At 59.1% G+C, this 20,885-nt stretch overlaps 1 protein-coding gene across 1 annotated transcript in view; it reads left to right on the top strand.

The window, feature by feature from the left end:
• The first annotated feature begins 876 nt into the window (after positions 1-876).
• Positions 877-20,885, top strand: part of RTN4RL1 (reticulon 4 receptor like 1) — a 30,957-nt gene continuing 10,948 nt past the window's right edge. Inside the window, exon 1 of the mRNA XM_042791685.1 lies at positions 877-1,267. Coding sequence (XP_042647619.1) covers positions 1,255-1,267 — 13 coding nt within the window. The 5' untranslated portion in view covers positions 877-1,254. The remainder of the gene's footprint in view (positions 1,268-20,885) is intronic.

A 20,885-nucleotide genomic window follows, 5' to 3' on the forward strand; every position in this document is an offset into this window, starting at 1 on the left:
TGGTGGGGCTGAAGGAAGTAGGAGGGACCCTCGAGGGGCAAGAGGAGACGGCCCGGGGGCAGCGGGGCCAGGCCGGGGGGCAGCGGTGCACCAGTGTGGGGGTGTCGTGACCGCGGCGGGGAGTGAGGAGACAGCAGGGACCGGAGCGGGGAAGAGGGGACAGCAGGGACCGGGGGGGAGAGGGGACAGCAGAGCTCCCGGTGGGACATCCATTGTCCCGGTGAGCTAGCAGGGACCCGGTAGGGCGGAAGGGACGATAAGGGACAGAGGGAACCATAGGGTACGACAGAGACTCCGCGGGGGCGACAGGGACCGTGCCGGGACTGCGAGAACAGCGGGAACAGCAAGGACCCCGATCGAGTGGCGAAAACCCCATGGGGTGATGGTGGGACCACGGCGGGACACCGCGGGGCGGCGGGGACGGCAGAGCCCCGGGGAGCGGCAGGGACGGTGCTGGGCAAAACGGCACAACGGGGACAGGCGTGACCGCGGCAGGCGCGGGGTGCGGTGAGGGAGCTGCAGAGCCCCGGTGGGATACCGGGGCACCGGGACACACACACGACACGACACGACGGCGGAGGGGACGGCAATGGGGCGGGGGTGACCGTCCCGGGAGGACCGCAGACCCCGGGGCGGGGTGGGGAGGGGGGTGGCGGCGCTGGGACATGCGCCCCGGTGGGGGAGCCAGGGTGGGGGTTGGCGCGGGGAACGGGAGCAGCGGCACTTTCACGAACTGTCCACGGGAGGCGGGAGAGGCGGCGGCGGCGGAAGGAGGAGGAGGAGGAGGGGGGGGGGGGGGGGGGGGGCCCGGCCGGGCTCGCCCAGCCCTGCCCAGCCCTGCCCGCCCCGTCGCTGCCCCGCCCCGCCCTGCCCAGCCCTGCCCGCCGCTGCAGGCAGCGCGACACCGGCACCGAGCGCCCCTTTATAGGCTCGGCTCGAGGGGGTGGGGGGCGGCGGCGGCCCCAGCCCCGAGGGGGCGGCTCCCCCCTAAAAGCCGGCGGCGGGACGCGCGGTGGGCAGAGGCGCGGCCGGCGCTCCCCGGTGCTCCGGGGCCGCCGCTCCCCGGTGCCGCTGCGGCTCGGCCCGCCATGCCCCCGCGGGGGCCGCTCGCCCGGGCCCCGGCTCCGCGTTCCCGGTGCAGCAGCAGCCACCGCTGCCGCCGCCGCTACCGCTCGCCGCCGCCGCGCCCGCGGCTCTGAGCGCCGCCGCCGCCCGCCGCCGCCGCCGGGAGACCGCGCCCGCCCCGGCTCCAAGATGCTCCGCCAAGGTGAGCGCCGCACCGGGAGGGCACCGGGTACCGCGGGCATCGGGGCCGGCCCCGAAGTTTGTCTCCCCGCCGAAGTTGGGGCCGCGCCGCCGGGCGCCCCCCGCCGCCGCCGCGTTACCGGCGCCGCCGCTGCCACCGAGGCTCGGGCACCCCCCGGGGTCCCCGGGGAGCGGCACCAGCGGCGCACGGCGGGAGCGCAGCGCGGCGGGGAGAGAGCGGGGAGGGGGGAGGCGACCGGGAGGAGCGGGGGGGGGAAGGTACGACAGGCATCGAGTCCCGCGGGCACCGGGGACCCGGCGGGTCCCGCGGGCACCGGGGTACGGCGGGTCCCGGAGGCAGCGGGGCTGCGGCGGGAGCCGGGGGGTCGGTGCTCGTCCCCCGGGGCGTGGGAAGGGGAAACGGGGATCGCTGGGGGACGCGAGGAGGGTTCGGCGGGGAAGTTGGGGCGAGCCGTCCCGTTCCGCCCCCCCGAGGAGATTCGCTCCGCTGTGACATCACGCTATTTCCATGGCAACAGCCTGGGACATCATAGGGGAGCTTTTTGACATCACAGCGAGGGGAGAAACCGGCCCTCCTGGGGGGTCCGGGGCAGGGCACAGAGGGGGGCACAACCCCTGGCCCCGCGGCGCCTCAGCCAGTCCCAGGGAGATGTTGGGGGACAGGGGTGCCGTGCGGAGAGACCCCAGCTGGACACCCCCCCCTCCGACACCTGTCCCATGCCCCGGGGAAGGTGTGACTACAACAGCCCCGGGCTGAGCCCTTACCACCACCACCACATGCCCCTCTCTGGCGAGGCTCCGGCAGCGGGAGAAGGTGCCAACGCCGTGCCTGCAGCCCCCCACGGCTCCCTGCCTCGGGGCATGGACCCCCGGGCAGGGCAGAGCCCCCGCCGCCCCCCCGGGGATGCTTTTTCCCGCTGGGGGGAATGTCACCTTGTGGCTGCGGGGCCTCGCGCTCGGATGCTCCTCACTCCGGCTCTCGCCTCGGCTTTGTTCGGTGTATTAACCCAATCGGGCTGACAGTTGAAAATAAACCGCGAGCCCTCGGAGCAGCCCTGGTTCCCAGCCCCGGTACTCCCAGTTGGAGAAGAAGCATCATCCAGGCTGGGAAACTGGGGGCCTGAGGTGGAGGCAGGCAGCGGGGCTGCCGGCAGGGTTGCATCCCACCAGGGGTAGCCTGTTAAGGTCAAGATGTACAGCTTTCATTTCTGGAGCTAGAAAAACAAAATGCAAATTGAAGAGCCTGTGGGCTAATGCAAAACCTATTCTTAAAGTTTTTGTCTTGTTAAGCAAGGAAATAGAGTGCCAAATAGGCTTTGTTAAGTGGCAGTCTAATTAATAATTTAAAATCTTGTAGCTGTCTTTCATTAGAATTTATCTGTACATCAACCACAAAATCAGTCAAACACACTCATTTATAAGTTAATACCATTCCTGAATAATTCAACAGGCAGTTAGAGGAGGCCTCCATCCCGCCGAGAGGCTCTCTCCTCCCTGTCTTGCCATGACCAGGTGTCCCCAGGTGTGGGGGTGTCCTGGTCCCCAACATTTGCCCCGAGCAGTGTGCAGAGGGGACACCCCATGTTGGGGACAAGGGGAGATGGGGAGAGCTGCCACCGGGGTGCGAGTCGGGGGCCAAACCCCTCGTCAGGGCTCAAGGGGCAGCTGGTTTTGCCGAGGGACGTGGCAGCACAAGGCTGAGCTGGTGGGAGGCAGCGCAGGCTGGTGGTGGCACCGCCACCACCTTCCCCCTCCCGCTGCTGGGGACCAGCGTTGGGCTGGGGGACATGGTAGGGCTTGGGGCAGCGGGAGCTGAGCTGTGGGTGATATCCCCAGGGGAAGCAGCTCCATGTGCTTGCTCATGGCTGGGGACAGGGGGGACAGGACACGGCTTCGCACATGGTGCCACGTGGGACAAAGGTGTTTGCAGCAGGACAGGCAGCAGCGGCGTGGCCAGGGCAGCACCGTGATGCCCGGGGGGTGTTTCGGGCCTCCTGTGCCCCGTGAGCTCCAGCCACGGAGGTACCGGGCATCCCTGGTGGGATTCAGGGTGGATTTTGGGCACTGAGATGTCATCGGTGGCGTGGCAGTGGGTGACAGCATGGGGTGCAGCTCCAGCCTGGGCGAGGGTGTCGGCGGGGCTGGCGCTGCGCTCTGCACCCCATCGGAGGTGGCCGCAGGCAGGACCGCAGCACTGGCAACGCAGGAGAAGATTTCCAAGTCAAGGATGACACCAAGGTCATGGGCAGCCACGTCCCTGTCCCTGCCAGCGCTCAGCCCATCGACGGGGTGTCCAGGCCCCGTCTGTCCCTGCAGGGGAGCAGCCAGCGGGCAGGGTGTGGGCGCAGGCTGGGCTGCGGTTCCTGCGCCGGGGAGCCAAGAGCCCAGAAACCTTTCTGCTTATAAAAGTTTAATTTCCTAAAGAGCTGAGAGGAAGCCACAAGCTCTCTGTGCCCGGCGAAGTAAGGAGGGGGGTGGCTGGGTGTTGGGGGGATCAGGATGTGGCCCAGGCTGTCCCTGCAGTGGTGCTGGGGGGGGAATGAGGGGGATTGGGCAGGCGAGACCTCCCTGAACCTGGAGCCGGAGCTGGGATGAGAAGGAGCCGTCACCACTCAGTGACCAACGCTGATGGATCCCGATAGGGTCAGAGCCACAGCCATGCTCAGCTAAATGTTATTCCCACTTTTTGCCAAAAGTGCCACACCTGGTGCCCAGCGGTCCCATCTGGGTGCCTGAGGCTGCAAGTGATGCTCCAGGTGGCCTCGAAGCACTGCTCTAAAGACACTGGTGAACCTGCTGGGGAAACATAAAAATGTGCATTTTCTGGTGTGATTTCACACCCACCTTTCCCCATAGCACCTGGCGGTGCTGGAGCTGATGGCACAGGCCAGAGCCATGGGCAATGGGTCCCTGTGGTTTGCAAGATGAGGCCACGAGTGGGATGTTGTTGCCTTGGGGCTGGGCAGGGACTCTAGCTGCCAAAACCCCGTTTGGGTCTTGCTGCCAAAACCCTCTTTGGAGGCAAAACCTAGTCAGGGAGGCGTGGGAGCCTGGAAGGACATGGTGGTGGCCGGGTAAGGCCAAGTCTACCCCCACTTTTGGGTGTCCCCAGCCCCTGGCAGTGCCCCTGGCCAGCCCGGAGCAGCGCAGAGGCAAACCACCCCCCCTTGCAGAGTGACCCAGGACATGGCCGCTTCAGCCCCACGTCACTGGGGACAGCCACCTGTCCCACTCTGCCCCCCACTGGGGCACACTGGGGTGACACCGCTCCCCATCCCCACCCTGGGGAGCTGCTCCAGCTGCCCCCAAACAGCCAGAAACTCAGGCTTTGTTTGCAAAGTGGAATCCCAGGGCTTAGCTGTGTTCGGTATAAACTCTGGTTATTAACAGCAGATTAGGTCTTTAAAAGCGCTTTGGTGGAGCGGCAGGCAGGCGAGGCACCAGCACCTGAGCAGTGGTGGCTGTTGTTTGTGTTCCCAGTGGGATGGGACGGGAGAGGTGCTGCCCTGACCCCGCACCACCCGCTGGTGTCTAATTTCAAGAGTGGAGGCAACAAGTGGAAAGCCGGGAGGCCACCGGGAGAGCCTGGGGCTGGGAGAAAGCAGGACGCTGGTGGGAGTTGGTGAGGAGGAGCTGGGGGGTCCGTGTGCTGAGGTGGGCAGGGGGTGCAGGGCACGGCCCCGGGGCCACCACTGGGATGCAGGAACATCCTTGTCCTCTCTGGTGAGGGTGCTCCTTCCCCACTGTTTTGGGTGAAGGTGCCCAAGCCCAAGGTGGGATGAGCTGGTTCAGCCTCAGGTCCCTCCACCAGCAGCACAGCTGGTCCTGTCCCCGCTCCGGATGTCGATGCCACGTCCCATCTCCCAAACTGAGGAAGCACCGATCCCCCCGTACCATCCCTGCGGAACGGCATCGCCATGGAAACCCACAGCCCTGTGCCTGCCGCCCGGCAATCATGATGGTGGGGGGACACTTTTAGGAATATTATTTTTACTGATGACAAATGATGGAGGCTCGGTGCTGACAGAGGAAACGCCTGCGCCCAGCGCCGGGCATCGCCTGCTCTCCCCAGCAGCCGCTTTCTCCTGCCCGTTTTGCCGAGGGCACGTGCCAATCGGGCAGCCGTGGCTCTGCCCGCCTGTTAAGTGCGGGCAGCGGCAAGTGGCAGTTGCAGGACGGGGGGGATGCAGGGGGCAATCTTCTTTGCGGAGATTAGGATTGGGGTGAGGGGGTGGTGTTATTAAGCAGAAAATGCTCTATTTGGTGCAGAAAGCTCCTTTTCCTCTTTAACAGCACATGTGCCTGCCGGCTGCTTGCTTCCCGGCAGCGCTGGCACGGCGGCTCAGAGCGGGCATGGCAGCTTGGAGTCAGCCCAGTTTTGGTGAGCAGCTTTTTTGTGATGCTCCTGCCCGGGCTGGTAGTGCCGTGGCTGCCCCAGTGACTCCCAGCACCAAAAGCTGGTTGCACTCGGGGCCGTGTCTCTGCCCAGCTTGTGGCTGGTGGGATGGGACAGCAGTGGGTTTTGGCCCCGGAGAGGCGGTGGCACAGTAGGCTGGGGATCTGTGGTGGTCCATCGCATCCCAATGGTGCCAGGCCATGGGGAGAGCACGGAGTCGGAGGGCACCGGAGATGCTCCATGTGCACCCCAAGTCCCAGCACGGGGAGGCTGTGGCCATTGTTTACTGGGGAGCAGCAGCAGGAGGGAATTTGGCTGCTGCGCTGGCAGGGCTCCTTACGAGGCAGCCCTGCAAGCAGAGGGGAGGTGCCAGTGGCTCCGACAGCCCCGTGTGCCGCACTTGGGAACCGTTTTTGGTTTGTGTTTTTTTTTTTTTTTTTTTTTTTTTCCAGCTGTGTTTGCGCTGGCGCTTGCACTGGCTTGCTTGGGGAAACCCCAGCCCCGTGACCACAGGACCCCCCATGATGCTATCCGAGGGGTGCAAATCCCATCCTCGGGCATGGAGAATACCCCGGTGTTTTCTGTCCCCGTGACGAGCCCACGGTGGCCTGGGGGAGCTCTTGTCCACAAGACCTTTGCCCAGCCAGGCATCAATAAGCACCTGGGTATGGGGATGCACTTGCACAAGGCAGAGCCCCTCCGATCCCCTGGGTGGGAAGGCAGAGAAGCGCAAAGGCTGCTGACTGCATCCGCTGCCTGCTGCTGCCAGCTCTTGCCCCCCCGAGCCGCCCTGCCCCCTCGCTGCCTGAAAATTCAGCAGCCCATGGGGTGCTGGATGTGGCCACCCCGCGGGTAGCACACCAGAGCCGGGAGAGGGGCTGGGATGATCCCCCCTCGGCAGGGATGTGCCGGGGTGTTTGTGCTAACAAGCCCGGCATATTATAATTTCAATGGAATTTAAAAAACAAAATAGTCCTCAGACAAACGGCTCTGCAGTGCCTCTGCCAGGGCCTAAGATCTGCTGCTATCTATTTTTTAATAATTGAGGGTAATAAATATGTATTTCTTTCTCCTTTCTCTCCGTACTCCGCAGCTTGTCAGCTCCCTGCGTCTCTCCTCTGATCAGACCCCATCTTTGCCGTGTGGAAGGAAAAAAAAGGGAAAAAAAAAAAAAAAAAAAAGAGAGAGGGGAGGAAAAAAAAGATCCTTTAAGCAAAAAGGATTAAAGCCTTGAAAGTAGGTCTGCCCGAGCCGCTCAGCTCTCCCTGCTCCCCCTCCAGCCGCAGCCAGGGCCAAGGAGGGCTGTTCTGGGGCCAGAGGAGCACCCCCAGGAGGCTGAATCTGGCCCCGAGGGGTGTTTGGGGGTGCAGAGCCTGTCTGGGCAGCAGCAAAGCCCCCAGGAGCTGGGCTGTGGCTGGGCAGAGCCACCGGGCAACTTGGCAAACCGCTGTTCTGAGCCAGTTCTGCTTCGGCAGCAAATATTCCCTAGTGCTTTATTCCCTCTGGTTTTCAGATGGAGACATTGGCCCAAAAATGACAGAGGGGGTTGATAGCAGGGCCAAGTGTGGGGCATGCTGCAGGACCCCCCTCCCCGGCCACGGGATGCTGGGGCGGAGGAGGCGCTGGTGTGAAGGAGGTGGCTATTTATAGCTTCCCTCAGCTTTTGTTCCTTTTCCAGTAGAGCTCCTCTCGAAATAGAAACAGCGACGGCTGTGCAGCCGCTCCCAGGGCCTGGCCTGGCTGTGGGGGACACCTCCTGGCCCGGGGCAGGGGGACAACCCCTGTCACAAAGTGCCATCACATTGGGTATCCCCCCATCCTGCATCCCTCGAGATGGGGCTGGCGTGGGATGGGGAGGGGGGAGCCGCCCCACTGCAGCCCCCGCCCTGTACTGGTGATGCTGGTCCCAAACCTGGGGATGGGGGATGAATGGTTCTGATGTGGGGGACACACACACACAGCACTGGGTGCCCTTGGGGAGAGCGGGTGCAGCCCATGGGAGCACCCTGACAGGGTCAGTCCCCGTTTTGCAGTTCAGCCCTTGCTTCTGCTCTTCCCTCCTGACATCCGACTGCCCCCCCGCCGCACCCCCCCTCCCCCCCCCCCCCCCCCATCTCTGATCAATATAGCTGGGAAAAAACAAAACAAAACAAAGTAAATATTTAATACGATCCAGGGAGCCACGGCGAGCGCTCCCCCCGTCTGTCTCCTCCGCCAGCCGCTCACAGCAGCTCCCTGGTCCTAATGAGCCTGAGTGCAGCAGGGATCGATGGCAAAGGCAACCTCCGCAGAGGGGTCAGGCCCACCACGTCCCCGCCCCGTGCTGTACCGGAGCCGAGGTTTGGCCCCCCACGTACCCCAGGGCTGCCTGCCCTCCTCCTCCTCTTCTTCCTCCTGCCCTGCTTTTCCTCTCCTGCGTCCCCTTTGTCCTCTCCAGCTCCCAGGAGGGACGAGGGCTCTGCAGCTCCAGCACAGCTGTCCCTTGTCCTGCTGCCACATGGGACACGAGCTGTGTCAGGCATCAGCTGGGGGCTGGGGACTCGTGCAGGGGTGCAAGGGTGCGTGTAGGGCTGGATCCATCGCGGTAAGCCAGTGTCTGTCCCCACGCTTGGGGAGCAGCTTCCTCATGGATGGGGGTGCAGCGCCCAGGGGGGCCCCAGACACCCCCAGAGCTGGCCCTGGATTCCTAACTGATGCCAAGATGCTGTCCCACTCATGGTGTGCCCAGATCTGCAGCTGCCTCCTCCTCCTCAAAAGCTTCTCTCCCCCTCGCTTCGGTCCCCACTGGGGACCTCCATCCCTTGGTGTTCCCCAGAGACCCCAAGTGCTGACGCTGTTAGGAAAATGCCTCATGGTGCTCTGGCTCCGTGTTTTTTCCCAAGTTGGGATGGTCCCTGTTGCTCCAATGCTGACAGAGCAGCACTCGTTAACGGGAGCTGCCAAATCGCCCACCGCCTTGACACAGCTGACCTTCTCCAGACAAAGCTTCCACAGGTTTAGGAGAGGGGCCGAGCCATGCCCCCAGCCAGACATTCCATCGCATGGACCCGTACATCACCGCGTGGCCTCATCCTGCTGCCCTGGGCTGTGGCTGGTTTCCCAGCGGGATGCGGAGGTGGCACACCGGAGGCAAGACTCAAGAGGAGCGCCTGGCTCTGCTTCTCTGCCACCATAGCACTTCGCAAATTGTTTTTCTGTGGAATAGTCCATTGTTCCCGATGGCGCCCGGGGTGAACCTGGGGCTGAATGCTGTCCCCAGAGTGGGACAAGAGGAGCAGCCGCCCTACCTGACGCCCCTTGTCCAACCCTGCCAGACCTCCAGCACCGTGAAGCCCCGACCAGGCTGCGCCTGGGAATGGCAACTGGATTTACAGCTGGAAAACAACCTGGTGCACCCTGAGCATGGAGCAGGGAAGGTCCATCTCATGTCTCCGAGGTGATACCGAGCATCTTCCCGCAGCTCGGGGGTCTCCGGGCAGGCGGGGAGTGCCAGGGCAAGGCTCCCCGTGGGAAGTACATCAGCAGTGGCGAGAGCTGGGACAGTAGCATGGGTCCTGCGTCACGGACACAGGCTTGTGGCAAGGTGCCGAGGAAGTTTTGCAGCAGCATTAGAAAATGTTGACATGTTTTTTTGAAACAATTTCAGATCTGATATCTGCGCCAGATTGAGTTTGTAACCAGCTTTATTGTTTAAGCCTGCTGGGATTTCATCAAAGGCGTCTGCTGTTTACCCAGAACCATTTCATTGGAGAAAACAGCAAACAGACCTGCATTTCTATCTGATTTCACTTTTTCCTTTTCCTCCTGAATTTAAGTGCTTGTGAAAAGCATGGCTGATAAGGCAGAGCAATGTGGATAAATCCCGAGGACCGGCTCGGCAGAGGCTCCACCAGCTGCTCCGGGTTTATTAATAGACTGAAGGCAGTTGCGGGACTGGCTGCCAGGCTACCCTAGCTGGTTTTGGGATCTCCATCCCAGCAGGTTAAGCTGGGTCCTGCCTCCTCAGGATGCTGAAGATTGGTGAGAGGATCCGCATGGAGCTTTGTCACTGCTTTCAGTGCAACTTGAGATTGAAGCTGTGAAGGATCAGATGTCTGTCTCTCCTCAGGGAGTGGCAGTGACCTGGGTGAGCCGTGTGCTCCACGACAAGCCCGGCCAAAGCCAGGGCAGCCACGGGAAGCACAGAAAGATGAAGGAGAAACCAAACTAGAAAGAGGCCTGGTGTAAACTGCATTAATCCTCCTTGCAACTCGGTCCCTGGAGGCTACAGCAGCTGCCTGCCCGGCTCTGACTTCTGCCCATTGCTGACCTTGGAAATACACTGGAGGGGAAGGTTGGGGGCTCGAGATGGGGCCAGGAGGGTTTTACAAGGAGCCCCCTCTGCCACTGACTGCTCTGCCCCAGGCATCCATCCCACGGGTGCTCCTCATGGTCACGCATCACCAGCATTTTTTCCTCCAGGGTTCGACATCTTCCCTGCCTAGGTGACCATCCCCACCTTCCCCAGCCTTTGGGACAGGGACACGACAGGCTGGGGTCGGTGGAGCACACCCCACCACCTTTCCCCGAGCCCCTTCGGCATCTCCCGGCCACACCGGGGGCTGATGCTCCCTGGGTGAGTTGTGCCGGCGGCACCTCGCTGGCGCTCCGAGGGCTTGTCTCTTCCATCGATCACACCTGCACGGTGACAATGTAATTTTTATCTCCGGTTGTTTATTTCTCAGACAGAACTACTTGTAAATTCCGAGAAGAATATATATCCCTGCGCGTGACAGATCCAGCACATGGCGATTAATCTGCCCTCTTAAGACCTGAATGCAAAAGTGTCCCAATGTCACTCCTGGACAGGGTGTCGAGCCTCGGGGCAGCACTTTGGGGATGTGCAGGGACCCAGTGGCAAAGTGTGCCCTGGTCCGGGCAATGCTCCCCTACTACTTATTGCAATTGCTATCAGCTCCGGTGGTCCCCGTCTGATGGTCGCAGCCGTTCTGGCTTTCCAGGCTGAGGCTCCAGCTCCTTTTTTGGGAGGTTTATGCAAATAAGGTGTTTTTTTTTTTCCTTTTTTTTCTTTTTTTTCTTTTTTTTCTTTTTTTTTTTTTTTTTTTTAATTCCCTGCCTCTGCTGCTCTGCCGTGCCCCAGATAGCAGAAGTGCTGAGGACAGGCATTTGCGTCAGGTCCTGCGGCATCCACGTCCCAGCCCGCCAGCCGGCCGAGGGGAGGAGGGATGCGGTGAGGGGATGTCCTGGGGGGGAAGGGGGCAGAGAGCAGCCAGCAGAGGCCAAGGACAGAGAGGTGAAGGTCCTTTAACGGCCGGTACCTCCTCACTGCGCTAGCGAGGATGGGCACCAGTGCCAGCGGGCATAGGTCTGTCCCCAGCCCGAGCATGGACCTGACCCCAGCAAGGGGCAGGACAGGGATTGGGGTGTCAGTCTGGGCTCTGCAGCAGCCCGAGCCTCATCAGCAACACCCCCCGTGCCATAAAGCCGCTTATTTACAACCTCCTACTCGGGAGCATCTGGGAAGCGAAGCGCGTCATTTCCAGGGAGAGCAAAATGCTGCATATTTCAGTGTCTTTTGAATTTTTTAGGTTTCCCTGAACTGTGCTAATGGGTTGGTGGTGGTGGGGGGGAGGCGAGGGCCCAGCCCAACTCCCGGCCTGCCTTGCTGCTCCGCTGCGCGGCCATGACTGCATTGCTGCTCTTAAAATATTCAGTGCTGTTGGCCACAATTTCACAGCGGGTCAAAGCGCGCCGAGCCAGCAAGAAGGAGGGAAAGTGTGACAACGAGATTAACCCCGGCCCGGCAGGCCCCCTCCGCACTCGGCAGGCTGAGCACGATGTGCTGCAGCCTCTTCATCCCGGGGGACGGGCAACAAGGCCGGGGGGAGGGCTGCAACACCCGAAATGCCTCCGGTCACCCCATCTTGCTGTGTCTGTTGCATCGCCTCCAAAATGCTGTGAAGGGACAGAGGAGCATCCCGGGTCCTGAGCATCCCTTGGGCCCCAGCATCAGCCCTAGGCAGGGGATGCTCCTCTCCTTGCTCCAAGATGCTGGAAAGCCGGAGTTGTGCTGGGCGCCCAGCATTTCCCTGGCTGTGCCTCCAGATGAAGGGCTGAGGATACCCCCCAGGTTTTGGGGACGTTGCCGAGAGTCCTCAGCGCTTCTGCACCCCAAGACATCGTGGTTCTCAGGCAAAACCATCAGTTAGTGCTAGTGTTGGAGCGGCAGATTTACGATGCAAAAGAGCAGCCGCTTGAACCTAGAGGGGATTGCGGATGGGGATTTAATAATCCTGCCGTCGGCCCGGAGTTTGCTTTGGAGTTGCTGGCTTGTCTGCCAGGCTTTTCTAACAAAACTTCCGTGGCTGCGGGGGAAAAATGAAGCAAAGCAAGTGGTCTGTGCCACACGTGCAAGGGAAGGATGGTGGGAGGTGTTTGGGTACCAGTGTGGAGCCGAGGGGGCATGGGGGGATATTGCAGCAGAGAGAAGGGTCCGTGCCAGGCTCAGCCCTGGGACCCACATGCTGTCCAGAGGCTGGAGACCTCCAGCAACTGCCCCTTGCATGGGCTGCACGCCTGGAGCTGGCCTGGAGCTTGGCCAAGGCCTGGTCTTGCGTCTCCTGCGCTTTCCTTGGTTTCTTGGTCGTGTGCCGTAACTTTGGAGCTCTCCAGCAGTAGCACAGATGATCTGCAAATCCCTTCTCCTTGCATGCAAGCGTGGCATCATCTGCACGAGGTGCTGCAGCTGATGGATGCTCTCCTGGGGTTTTTAAGGACCCTGTGGCTGAGCTATCGGGGTGTCCTTGGGGGGTCAGGGTCAGCCCCCAGCACCCCACTGGCCTCCAGGAACAAGAGGTGGTGGCTGGGTTGGGGGGGTCTGGCAAGGAGTCGCCAGCGCAGTGACCATGGTGCCATCCCGGGCAGCTCCCCAAGCTTGCGTGGGCATGTTGGTGTCTCTGCTGTGGTCGGGGGCTGGACCGGTGGTGCCCCCCTGAAGTTGGCCCTGGGGGGTGCCCTTCTGCACCCTGCGCCGGCGATGAGCCCGGCTCTTCTCCCTAATTCTGCTTGATCCCTGTTAATGTACCAGCAGATGTTCTCATTATCCATTTAAACATATAATCCTCCTCTGAATCCTGCTAAGCTCCTGGCCTCCCTGATACCTCGTGGCAGTGCGTTCCACAGGTTAATTATGCATTTTTAATTAATCACTGAGCGGAGGGTGACCCATGAATAAGGTATGTGAAGATCCAGCAGCTGGGAATAGTCGGCAAACTGTCCCTAGGCAGAGCCACACTGGTGTGACGCTCTCCCTGAGTAACAAACCTGGCTCTAAAAATTCCTGGTTTGTGGATCTGACACAACTGAAGGATGGGATAGGGCCATGTCCTGTGTGGATAGGACCCCCCTGCACCCCATGTCCCCCACCAAATGGGGAGGACCTGTGTCCCCACTGGAGCTGTTATGGTCCCACCTGGGAGTGATGGAGCAAGCACAGAAGGGAGGAGGAGTGAGGCAGAGAGGGAAAAAAAAAATCACATGTTGTTTTTAAAAGGCATTTTTGAGTGAATGCTGAATAGGGTTTGGGAAAATTGCCTTAAAGGCCTGTTCTCTGCAGGGACGGAGCTTTTCATGGAGCACGAGTATTTTGAAACTTAATTGCACATTTGCACGGGCTAGTGTTTTTATTTCTCTCAGGTCTCTGAGGTGGTCTTTGAAGATTGCTGTCTCTCTGTAATGGTTTTCTTTATCTCAAATAAATTCCGCACACCTGTGAGGTGGAGCTGCTTGAAAGAAATTATGTCAAAATTGGCTCTTGATTTAATAAATCTGCAAATGGAGCCGGGATGCAGAGAGCCGAGGTGGCTGGTGGGGCTGGCTGTATCTCCTCCCCGCTCCCCACCTCTCCTCTCCTGCCCTCTCCATCAACTCGCTTTCAGCCTTCTCACGGGCTGGCGTGAGCGCGGGGCTGACTGATGCTGGTCCAGATGCCGCCTTTCCCCACCGGCAGCTGCTGCCTGCACATCCGAGGGGGCTCTGGTTGAACGCCCTGCAGTGCAGACCCCTCTAACGCCCGCCCGGCTGCCTCCTCCGGCAACACATTGCCCCGGCACAAACCCGCCCATGCTGCCGAAACCGGCAGCAAAACCTGCCGTCGAGCGAGTGTTCAGAGCCCCGCCACGTGCTGTGAGCGTGCTGAGATGTGCCAGCCGGAGACAATGCTACAAATTGAATGCCAACTATCCCGAGAACCTTCCTTCTAAGACCAGCTGATGCCATTTTCTCTGCTGGCCTCAGGTTTGGGGTTTGGAGTTGCGGTTTGCTCCGGCAGCTCCTCCTGCAGCTACCCACCCCGCGTGCTGCCACCATTTCTCCTGCTCTGGCAATCCATGCCACGGCTCCCCCAGCTCACCGGGGGACATTTAGCCAGCTCTGCATTTTGGAAGAAGAGCAAAGCACCAGAGAAACGCCTGCGGCACAGTTCAGCGGTGCTGGCTGTGCCGCTGCAGCAGGCAGAAACAAATCCCCGGGCGGCCAGGGCAGCGTGTGCCGGGCAGCCCCGGCTGTCAGGCAGAGAGGAATGGGCGGCTGTGGGAGTACACAGACAGGTTAATGGCAGCCGCGGATGCTGCACAATTGGATTTTGCCTCCTTGTTTCTTAAGGAATCAGCATCTCTCCCTTGCGCAGAAATCTGGTGGTCCCGCTCCTCTCCCCAGGAGCCTCAGTGGCAGCGGGGTGACCTGTCGCCTGTAGAAAGCAGCTGAAAAGCCATTTAAAACCCTCCCTCCCTGTCCTGGGCTCCCCAGACACGAGGTTACCCGCAGAGGCCACGCTGCCTCTTGCACAAACCCCGGCTGCTCACACTCTCTCGGCTTCAGGTGAACAAGATGCCGGGCGATTTTATTGCATTGCTGGATTTTGTTCCACTCTGTTATTCACCACGATTGAATTTGCTGCTGCGGAGGCAGGAGCCGGCCCAGCCAGAGCTCCTGAGCTGCCCTCACTGCTCCGGTGGGACCACAACCTTGTCTCAGTATCTCACTTAGCCCTCGGCTGGGTAATTTGGTGCTGGCGTGGGAGCCGGGCGTTCATCTTCCTCCCACTGAGCATCCCAGCGCGGTCTGACTCCCTTGCCTGAGCCAACTCCTCGCTCTGCTCCACTTTTAATCGTTGACCTTGTCAATGCTTTCAGGGAAAGCAACCGTCTTCCCAGCTCCCTCCTGCCTCTTTCTCACCCCACTGTGTCCCTCTGTCCTCATGTCCCTGAGTAGCTGTCGAAGTTTCGATGCCGTGAGCATCACCATGGTGCCTGAAACCCTGGGCAGAGCAGAAATGCATGTCCCCATTATGCAAACCCTTCCCAAGTTTTAGTCATGCTCGCTGGTTCACAGTGTCAGTTGGGAAACGACACATTGTCTTTCTCCTTCCCTGCTCCTCAGACTTATGTAAAAAACACCTCGGGCTCTCCTGAAATGGTGGTTTCTTGGCCAGTTTTCTCTTTGTGCTGGCAGCTGTGTGATGACAGGGCCAGGAACATCCCACCTTGCAGTGCGAGTGGGCTTTGATCAGTGCAAACCCATGCAGCGGCACCGATGCCCCGCTCCCTGCCCCCCACCGGGGCTGCAACTTCATCACACCGGCAGCCCTTAACGGAGACATGGAGCCGTTCCCGGTGTATTAGGAAACACAGCTGGGAGCTCCGTGAGCAGCCGGGGGGCAGAGCCAGCCAGGAAGGCTGCCGAAGCCTCACTCTCTCCATATCGACAGCGACGACTCTTCTCCCCCACCGCCTGCGCCATCGCATCTGCCCTGTGATTGAATTAGGGGGCTGTAACCCGCCTCCCTCCCGGCCCCGGTCCCGCCGCGCCAGGCTCAGATGCTGAACTTGAGAGCCATAATTTAATAAGTCTCAGGCAGACAGCGCGCTCGGATAGCCGTCGGGATCTCTCGCCTCCTCCCTGCCCAGCGATGCACTGATTTATGCTCCCAGGCGACAGCTGGGATTTTGTCCGGGATTTTTGGTCTGCCAGGATGCATTGCTCTTTTCCCAAAGCGGGAAGCTCGTGGGGGTGAGCCGGGAGCAGGAGTGGGACCGTACGGGCTGCAGTCGGTGTGGTTTTCACCTGTGTGACCCTTCGTTAGGCTGGTCCTTCATTTGGGGAAGGGAGCAGCGATGGGAAGCAGAGCAGAGGGACTCTGTGTCCTTATGGCAGCGGCTGCTCTCGGGCTTCCTGGGCACAACGAGTTAAAAGTTGCAATTAGTAAAGTGCTGACGATGGGAAGGTGGGGTGGGAAGCGAGCAGCGTTAAATGAAACCTGAAAGGTTATTCCAATAAGTGGCAGCACAGTTTCCAGCTGCGCTTGCTTTCCTGGGAGCTGGGGGATGAGGGACGGGATTGAAGGAAGGGCAAGAGATGCTGGGCGGGATGAGGGATGTTGCTTGAGGATGCTCAGGCGCTGGCAATGCCTGCAGCGCACAGGGGCTGCTCTGTGCCCTTGTCGGGAGAGCGACAGCATGGGAAAATTTGGCAGGGGTTTCTTTGTAAGTTCCCCCAGAGGAAGCCCGTCGGAGGCCGGCAGAAACTCGGCACTTACTGTAGTGAAAAATATGGCAGGGGAATCAAAGTGGGAATGGGACAGGCCACCACAGCCCAAGGATGCTCACGCCAGTGCCAAGCCGAGAGCATGTGGGGTGGGTGCTGCCCATTCTGCAGCCCCGGTGGCTCCTCCACAGGGGCCAAATCCTGCCGCAGGTGTGGAGCCCTGTACCCCCCATTGTGTGGAGAGGGTTCTGGGGAGCAGTGTGAGCCACGCTGCTTTTGACGGGGGATCCTTGTAGCATGGAGAGTCGGCTGTCAGCCACAACGGGGGCTGCGGGGGGGGAGCGGAGCTGGGAGCCAGGCTGGATTGGAGCTGGGCAGGGTGGAGGTTCCCAGGAAAAGCATTTCTCTTCCAGCTGAGCAGGCAGGAGCCTGGGCAGGCAGAGGCAGCCAGCGGTGGCCTGTTCCTGCCAGATGTAGCTGTTCCAGCTCTCCACTGGTGTGACACTATGGCGCTATTATTAGACTCCAGTAGGTCTCTGTGGGTAGCTGTGAATTCTCCGATGCCTCCAGTAGCTCGGCAGATACCAGGGCAAAGCAGGATCTGCTGGCACCGGTGGGGACAAGAAGCCCCAGTGAGCTCAGAGCAGGTGTGGGTGGCAGCGAGGGATGGTGGATGCCCCCCTGGCAGGGGGGCACAGGGAGCTGTGTACCACAGCCTGGGCTGGAGCCACAGCAGCAAAAGGCAATTCGTTGTCTAACGAGAGGTTTGGTTGATGAGGAGAGCACGGAGCCCCTGGGAGCACTTGGGGGGTCAGTGGAGGCCGGGAGAGATGCTGCTCTGGCAGAGATACGGGATGCAGAGCTCTGTGTGAAGCAGCACCTAAAACCCACATCTGAATTTCACAGCACCACTCTGAAATGGAAACACGATGTCCCCGTTGCCACTGTCCTTGGCCGGAGGCATGGGGGAAGCGTGGGGGAGCTGCGGCACACCAGGATGCCCCATTCCCTGCTGGAGGAGGGCTGGGGCTGGGCAGACATGGTGTCTTCCTGCTCCCACCCTCTTTCCAAGCCTGGTTTCCAAGCAGGAGTGTTTAAACGCCTTTTATGTTGTGACTCAAATGATGAAAGGCCTGAAAATGGGACTAACAAAGATGAGTTGTACTTCAGAATAAAAAATCCATGAAAGCAGCAGATGCTGTCATAGGAATAAATTGTATCAACAGCGATCAGATGGGAAGTGAAAAGTCAGAGTGGAGTTGCTCCCTCTTCCCCATTTCCAGTGAAAATTTCTGGGTCCATGAATTCAGCCAGCATCAGGTAGGATGAAAGGCTTTGCCTGACAAGGCATTTCAAAGCATCTGGGAGCCTCCAGAGAAGATGTGGCCACTTGGACAGGGAAACGGAGCCCCTCAGTTTTAATGAGCATTTCAGTCGCCTTCCTTTATCCTTCTGCCAAGATCTTCCTTTTTTTTTTTTATTTTACCCCCCTAAAAAACACAATTTCTGCTGTTTGCGATTTGTTTTAACTTTGCAAAATGTGCATTTAAGCAACATGACGTGAGGAGGCTGAGAATAAAACATCCCTGTCACTCCATACAGCCCAGCCTGTTGCTTCTTGCTGTAAATACCTCCGTGCTGTGGCCAGCCTGGCCATTTTGGCATCTGCTGGGTCGGCACCACCATCTTTCAGCATCTCCCGTTCCCTTCCCAGCCCCTGAAATGATTTACCATCTCCCCATCTCCCCCTTCCACTGCAACTGGATCGCGCACGGGCTATAATTAATAGAAATTAGACTGTCGAGACCTTGCAGCCCCCGTCCCATAATTACTTGGCCTTGCTGCATTCAAGGCACAAAGATTGGCATCAAACTCACAAGCCACTGGTGAAGGCAACACATCCTGTTAATAAGCTATTTTTATTAAGCTTTTAATTCAGGCACTTGGCGTGGCGCTGGGGGATGTGCAACATCTCCACAAAGTCCATTCCCAGGGGGATGAGCAGGGGGACATTTTGGGATGAAATGCCAGCACCAGAGCCAGACAAAGCAGGATATTAGCAAAGCGCCGTGTCCTGACCACGTTCATTGCTTGCACATTAATTCCTGGCTCCCCACCACTCCAGCCACCCGCCACCCAACCGTACAGATTTCAGGGGCTTGGCAAAGCGTTGATGCTCAGCGAGCGGTGACACCCACTTCCCCTGCCCCTGGTTCTCAGCTCCCCCACACCCCCCCCCGCACCCTGAGAGCTGTGCGGGAGCGTAATGATGCCCAACATCTAACTGGGCATGTGGCATCTCCCCACTGGCTCATTAAACCTCCTAACGGCCCCCGTGCGAGGCGCGGGTTGGCCCCGGATGACGGGCAGAGGAGCGGCAGAGCGCAGCTATTCACACCGCTCTGCTTTTATCACTGTGCTTTTTGCAAGCCGGTAAAAAGTTCAGTGCAAAGCACAGGAGAGGTCTCTGCAAGGCAGCCGCGCTCACGACCCAGCGTGCCGGCACACGTCTCCGGTGGGGATGGGGTTTTGCCGGTGCCTGTGATGCTCGCTTGGCTGCCGACCCACAGGGACGTTCACTTGCAGGGCTCATGGCATCACGCACCCACCCTGAGAGGAGACCAAGGACCTGGGGAAGGGTGGTGCCACCCATTTTGGGTGCAAGAGAGAAACCCAAGGCTGCAGGCTAGGATCCAAATGATGCTATCGCTTTTTTTTTGGCGGGGGGGGGTGTGGTGTTTGCAGGGAAGAAAATATGACAGAGCTGGTGGCTTTGATGCCCACCCATCAGTCTCCTTCCCCACTGCTTCAGGCAGAATGATATTCTACTGAACGAGGAAGAAGATACATGAGAGGCTCTAATTTGCCCTCTTCTCCACCAAACGCAAGGACATCCAGTAAATCTGAAATGCAGAAAGGCTGAAAAGGGATGAAAGGGAGCCTACGCGGCATGGTACGTAATTGGCTTGTGGGTCTCAGTGGCACAGGACACTGCTGGGGTCAGGACCTCAGCAGGATTACACGTTTATAGAGCTAATGCTCCCCCTATTAGCCAGGCTAGCATAAAAACACTGCGGAAGGGCCCTTCACCTCCCTGTTTCAAGCCGTCATCCACTCCCTGCTCCATCCAGGCAAAGGTCCATCCAGCTCATCCCTGGTTTTCTGCAGCCTCTGGTTTTTACATCTCCTGTGGATGTGGGCTGGATGGCGGGGCAGCCGAGCATGCACCGAGAAGCTGGGCAGATGTCAGTTTGCTCTTCCATCTCACATTTGCTCTGTTCTGGCTGCATCTCTGATCCTAAAGAAACCCTCTGTAGGTCCTAGCCAGCCACTGGCAGGGAAATGAGCTGGTGAATCTGCTTTCGCTACACATGAGCTTGTTCAGCATTTGATACCGATCTGGCTGCTGCTCATCTGGGGTGGGTTTTGTCATTTCATCTGCAATTGTTTTGCTGTAAAGCACCTCGGAGGGTTTGCTAGCCGGCTGTTTTACAAAGGACACCACCGTTCTTATTACTACTGTGAATGAACTACTTTGCATTTCTGTGAATGGGAAAGAAAACTTGTCACCTCAGGACAAAAAGGGAGTGGAAGTATCTGATGATCCCTTGAGATGCCTCAGACAATCCACTAAGCTCAAGTCATCCTCCTGTATTTCTCTCTCCTCGGGGGCAATTGGAATTATTAGTCCCTTCTCAAGGAAGGACCTCAAGATGTCTCTGTCCTTTGCCAATTCCCAGCCCAGCTTCCCTGCAGGCTGCTGGCACGTCCCGCCAGAGCCCTGTCCTGTGCCAAGGACCAGCGGAAGATGCCTGGTGTCTGCTGGGGGTCAGGACAGCAGTGCTGGGAGCCAGTGAACCCCCCCAGCCGTGCCTGAAATCCTCGAGTATCTATGCACGCACTCTTGGGGTGTCCCCTGGGCCACGCCGTCCTCTCCCGGAGGCGCGGGAGCAACCTGGTGTCCACTGACGCCTCCAGCCGTGGCAGGACCCAAGGACTTGACTCATCCATGTGTAAATAGAGATGTGCCGTTTCCCTGCAGCATGCCTGTGCCTCTGAGAAGGTCCCAGTGGCTTTTGAGATGCTGGTCCATCATGTGCAATGGGATGAGACGCAGGGGCACAATAAACCCTCCAGCAGCAGGGAAGGGAGAGTCAGGAAAAGAAAATTATCTCTTTTCTCTGGTATCCAGTGATACAACACGTGGGAATGGTTCAAAGCTGTGCCAAGGGAGGTTTAGACTGGACATTAGGCAGCATTTCTTACTGAGAGGGTGGTCAAACACTGGAACAGGCTTCTTCAAGAGGTGGTTGATGCCCCAAGCCTGTCAGTGTTTAAGAGGCATTTGAACAATGCCCTTAAAAACAAGTTTTAACTTTTGGTCAGCCCTGAAGTGATCAAGCAGTTGGACTAGACAGTCACTGTAGGTCCCTTCCAACTGAAATATTCTATCCTATTCTACTTCTATTCTATTCTATTCTATTCTATTCTATTCTATTCTATTCTATTCTATTCTATTCTATTCTATGCTATGCTATGCTATGCTATGCTATGCTATGCTATGCTATGCTATGCTATGCTATGCTATTCTATGCTATGCTATGCTATGCTATTCTGCCTCCAACTCCGAGCAAGCATCAGCCTAGCTTCTGATTTAGATAATCTTCTCCCAAACACCGAG

The sequence above is a fragment of the Tyto alba genome, unplaced genomic scaffold (genome assembly GCF_018691265.1).
Source record: "Tyto alba isolate M040663 unplaced genomic scaffold, T.alba_DEE_v4.0 Super-Scaffold_19, whole genome shotgun sequence".
In the NCBI taxonomy this organism is placed as follows: domain Eukaryota; kingdom Metazoa; phylum Chordata; class Aves; order Strigiformes; family Tytonidae; genus Tyto; species Tyto alba.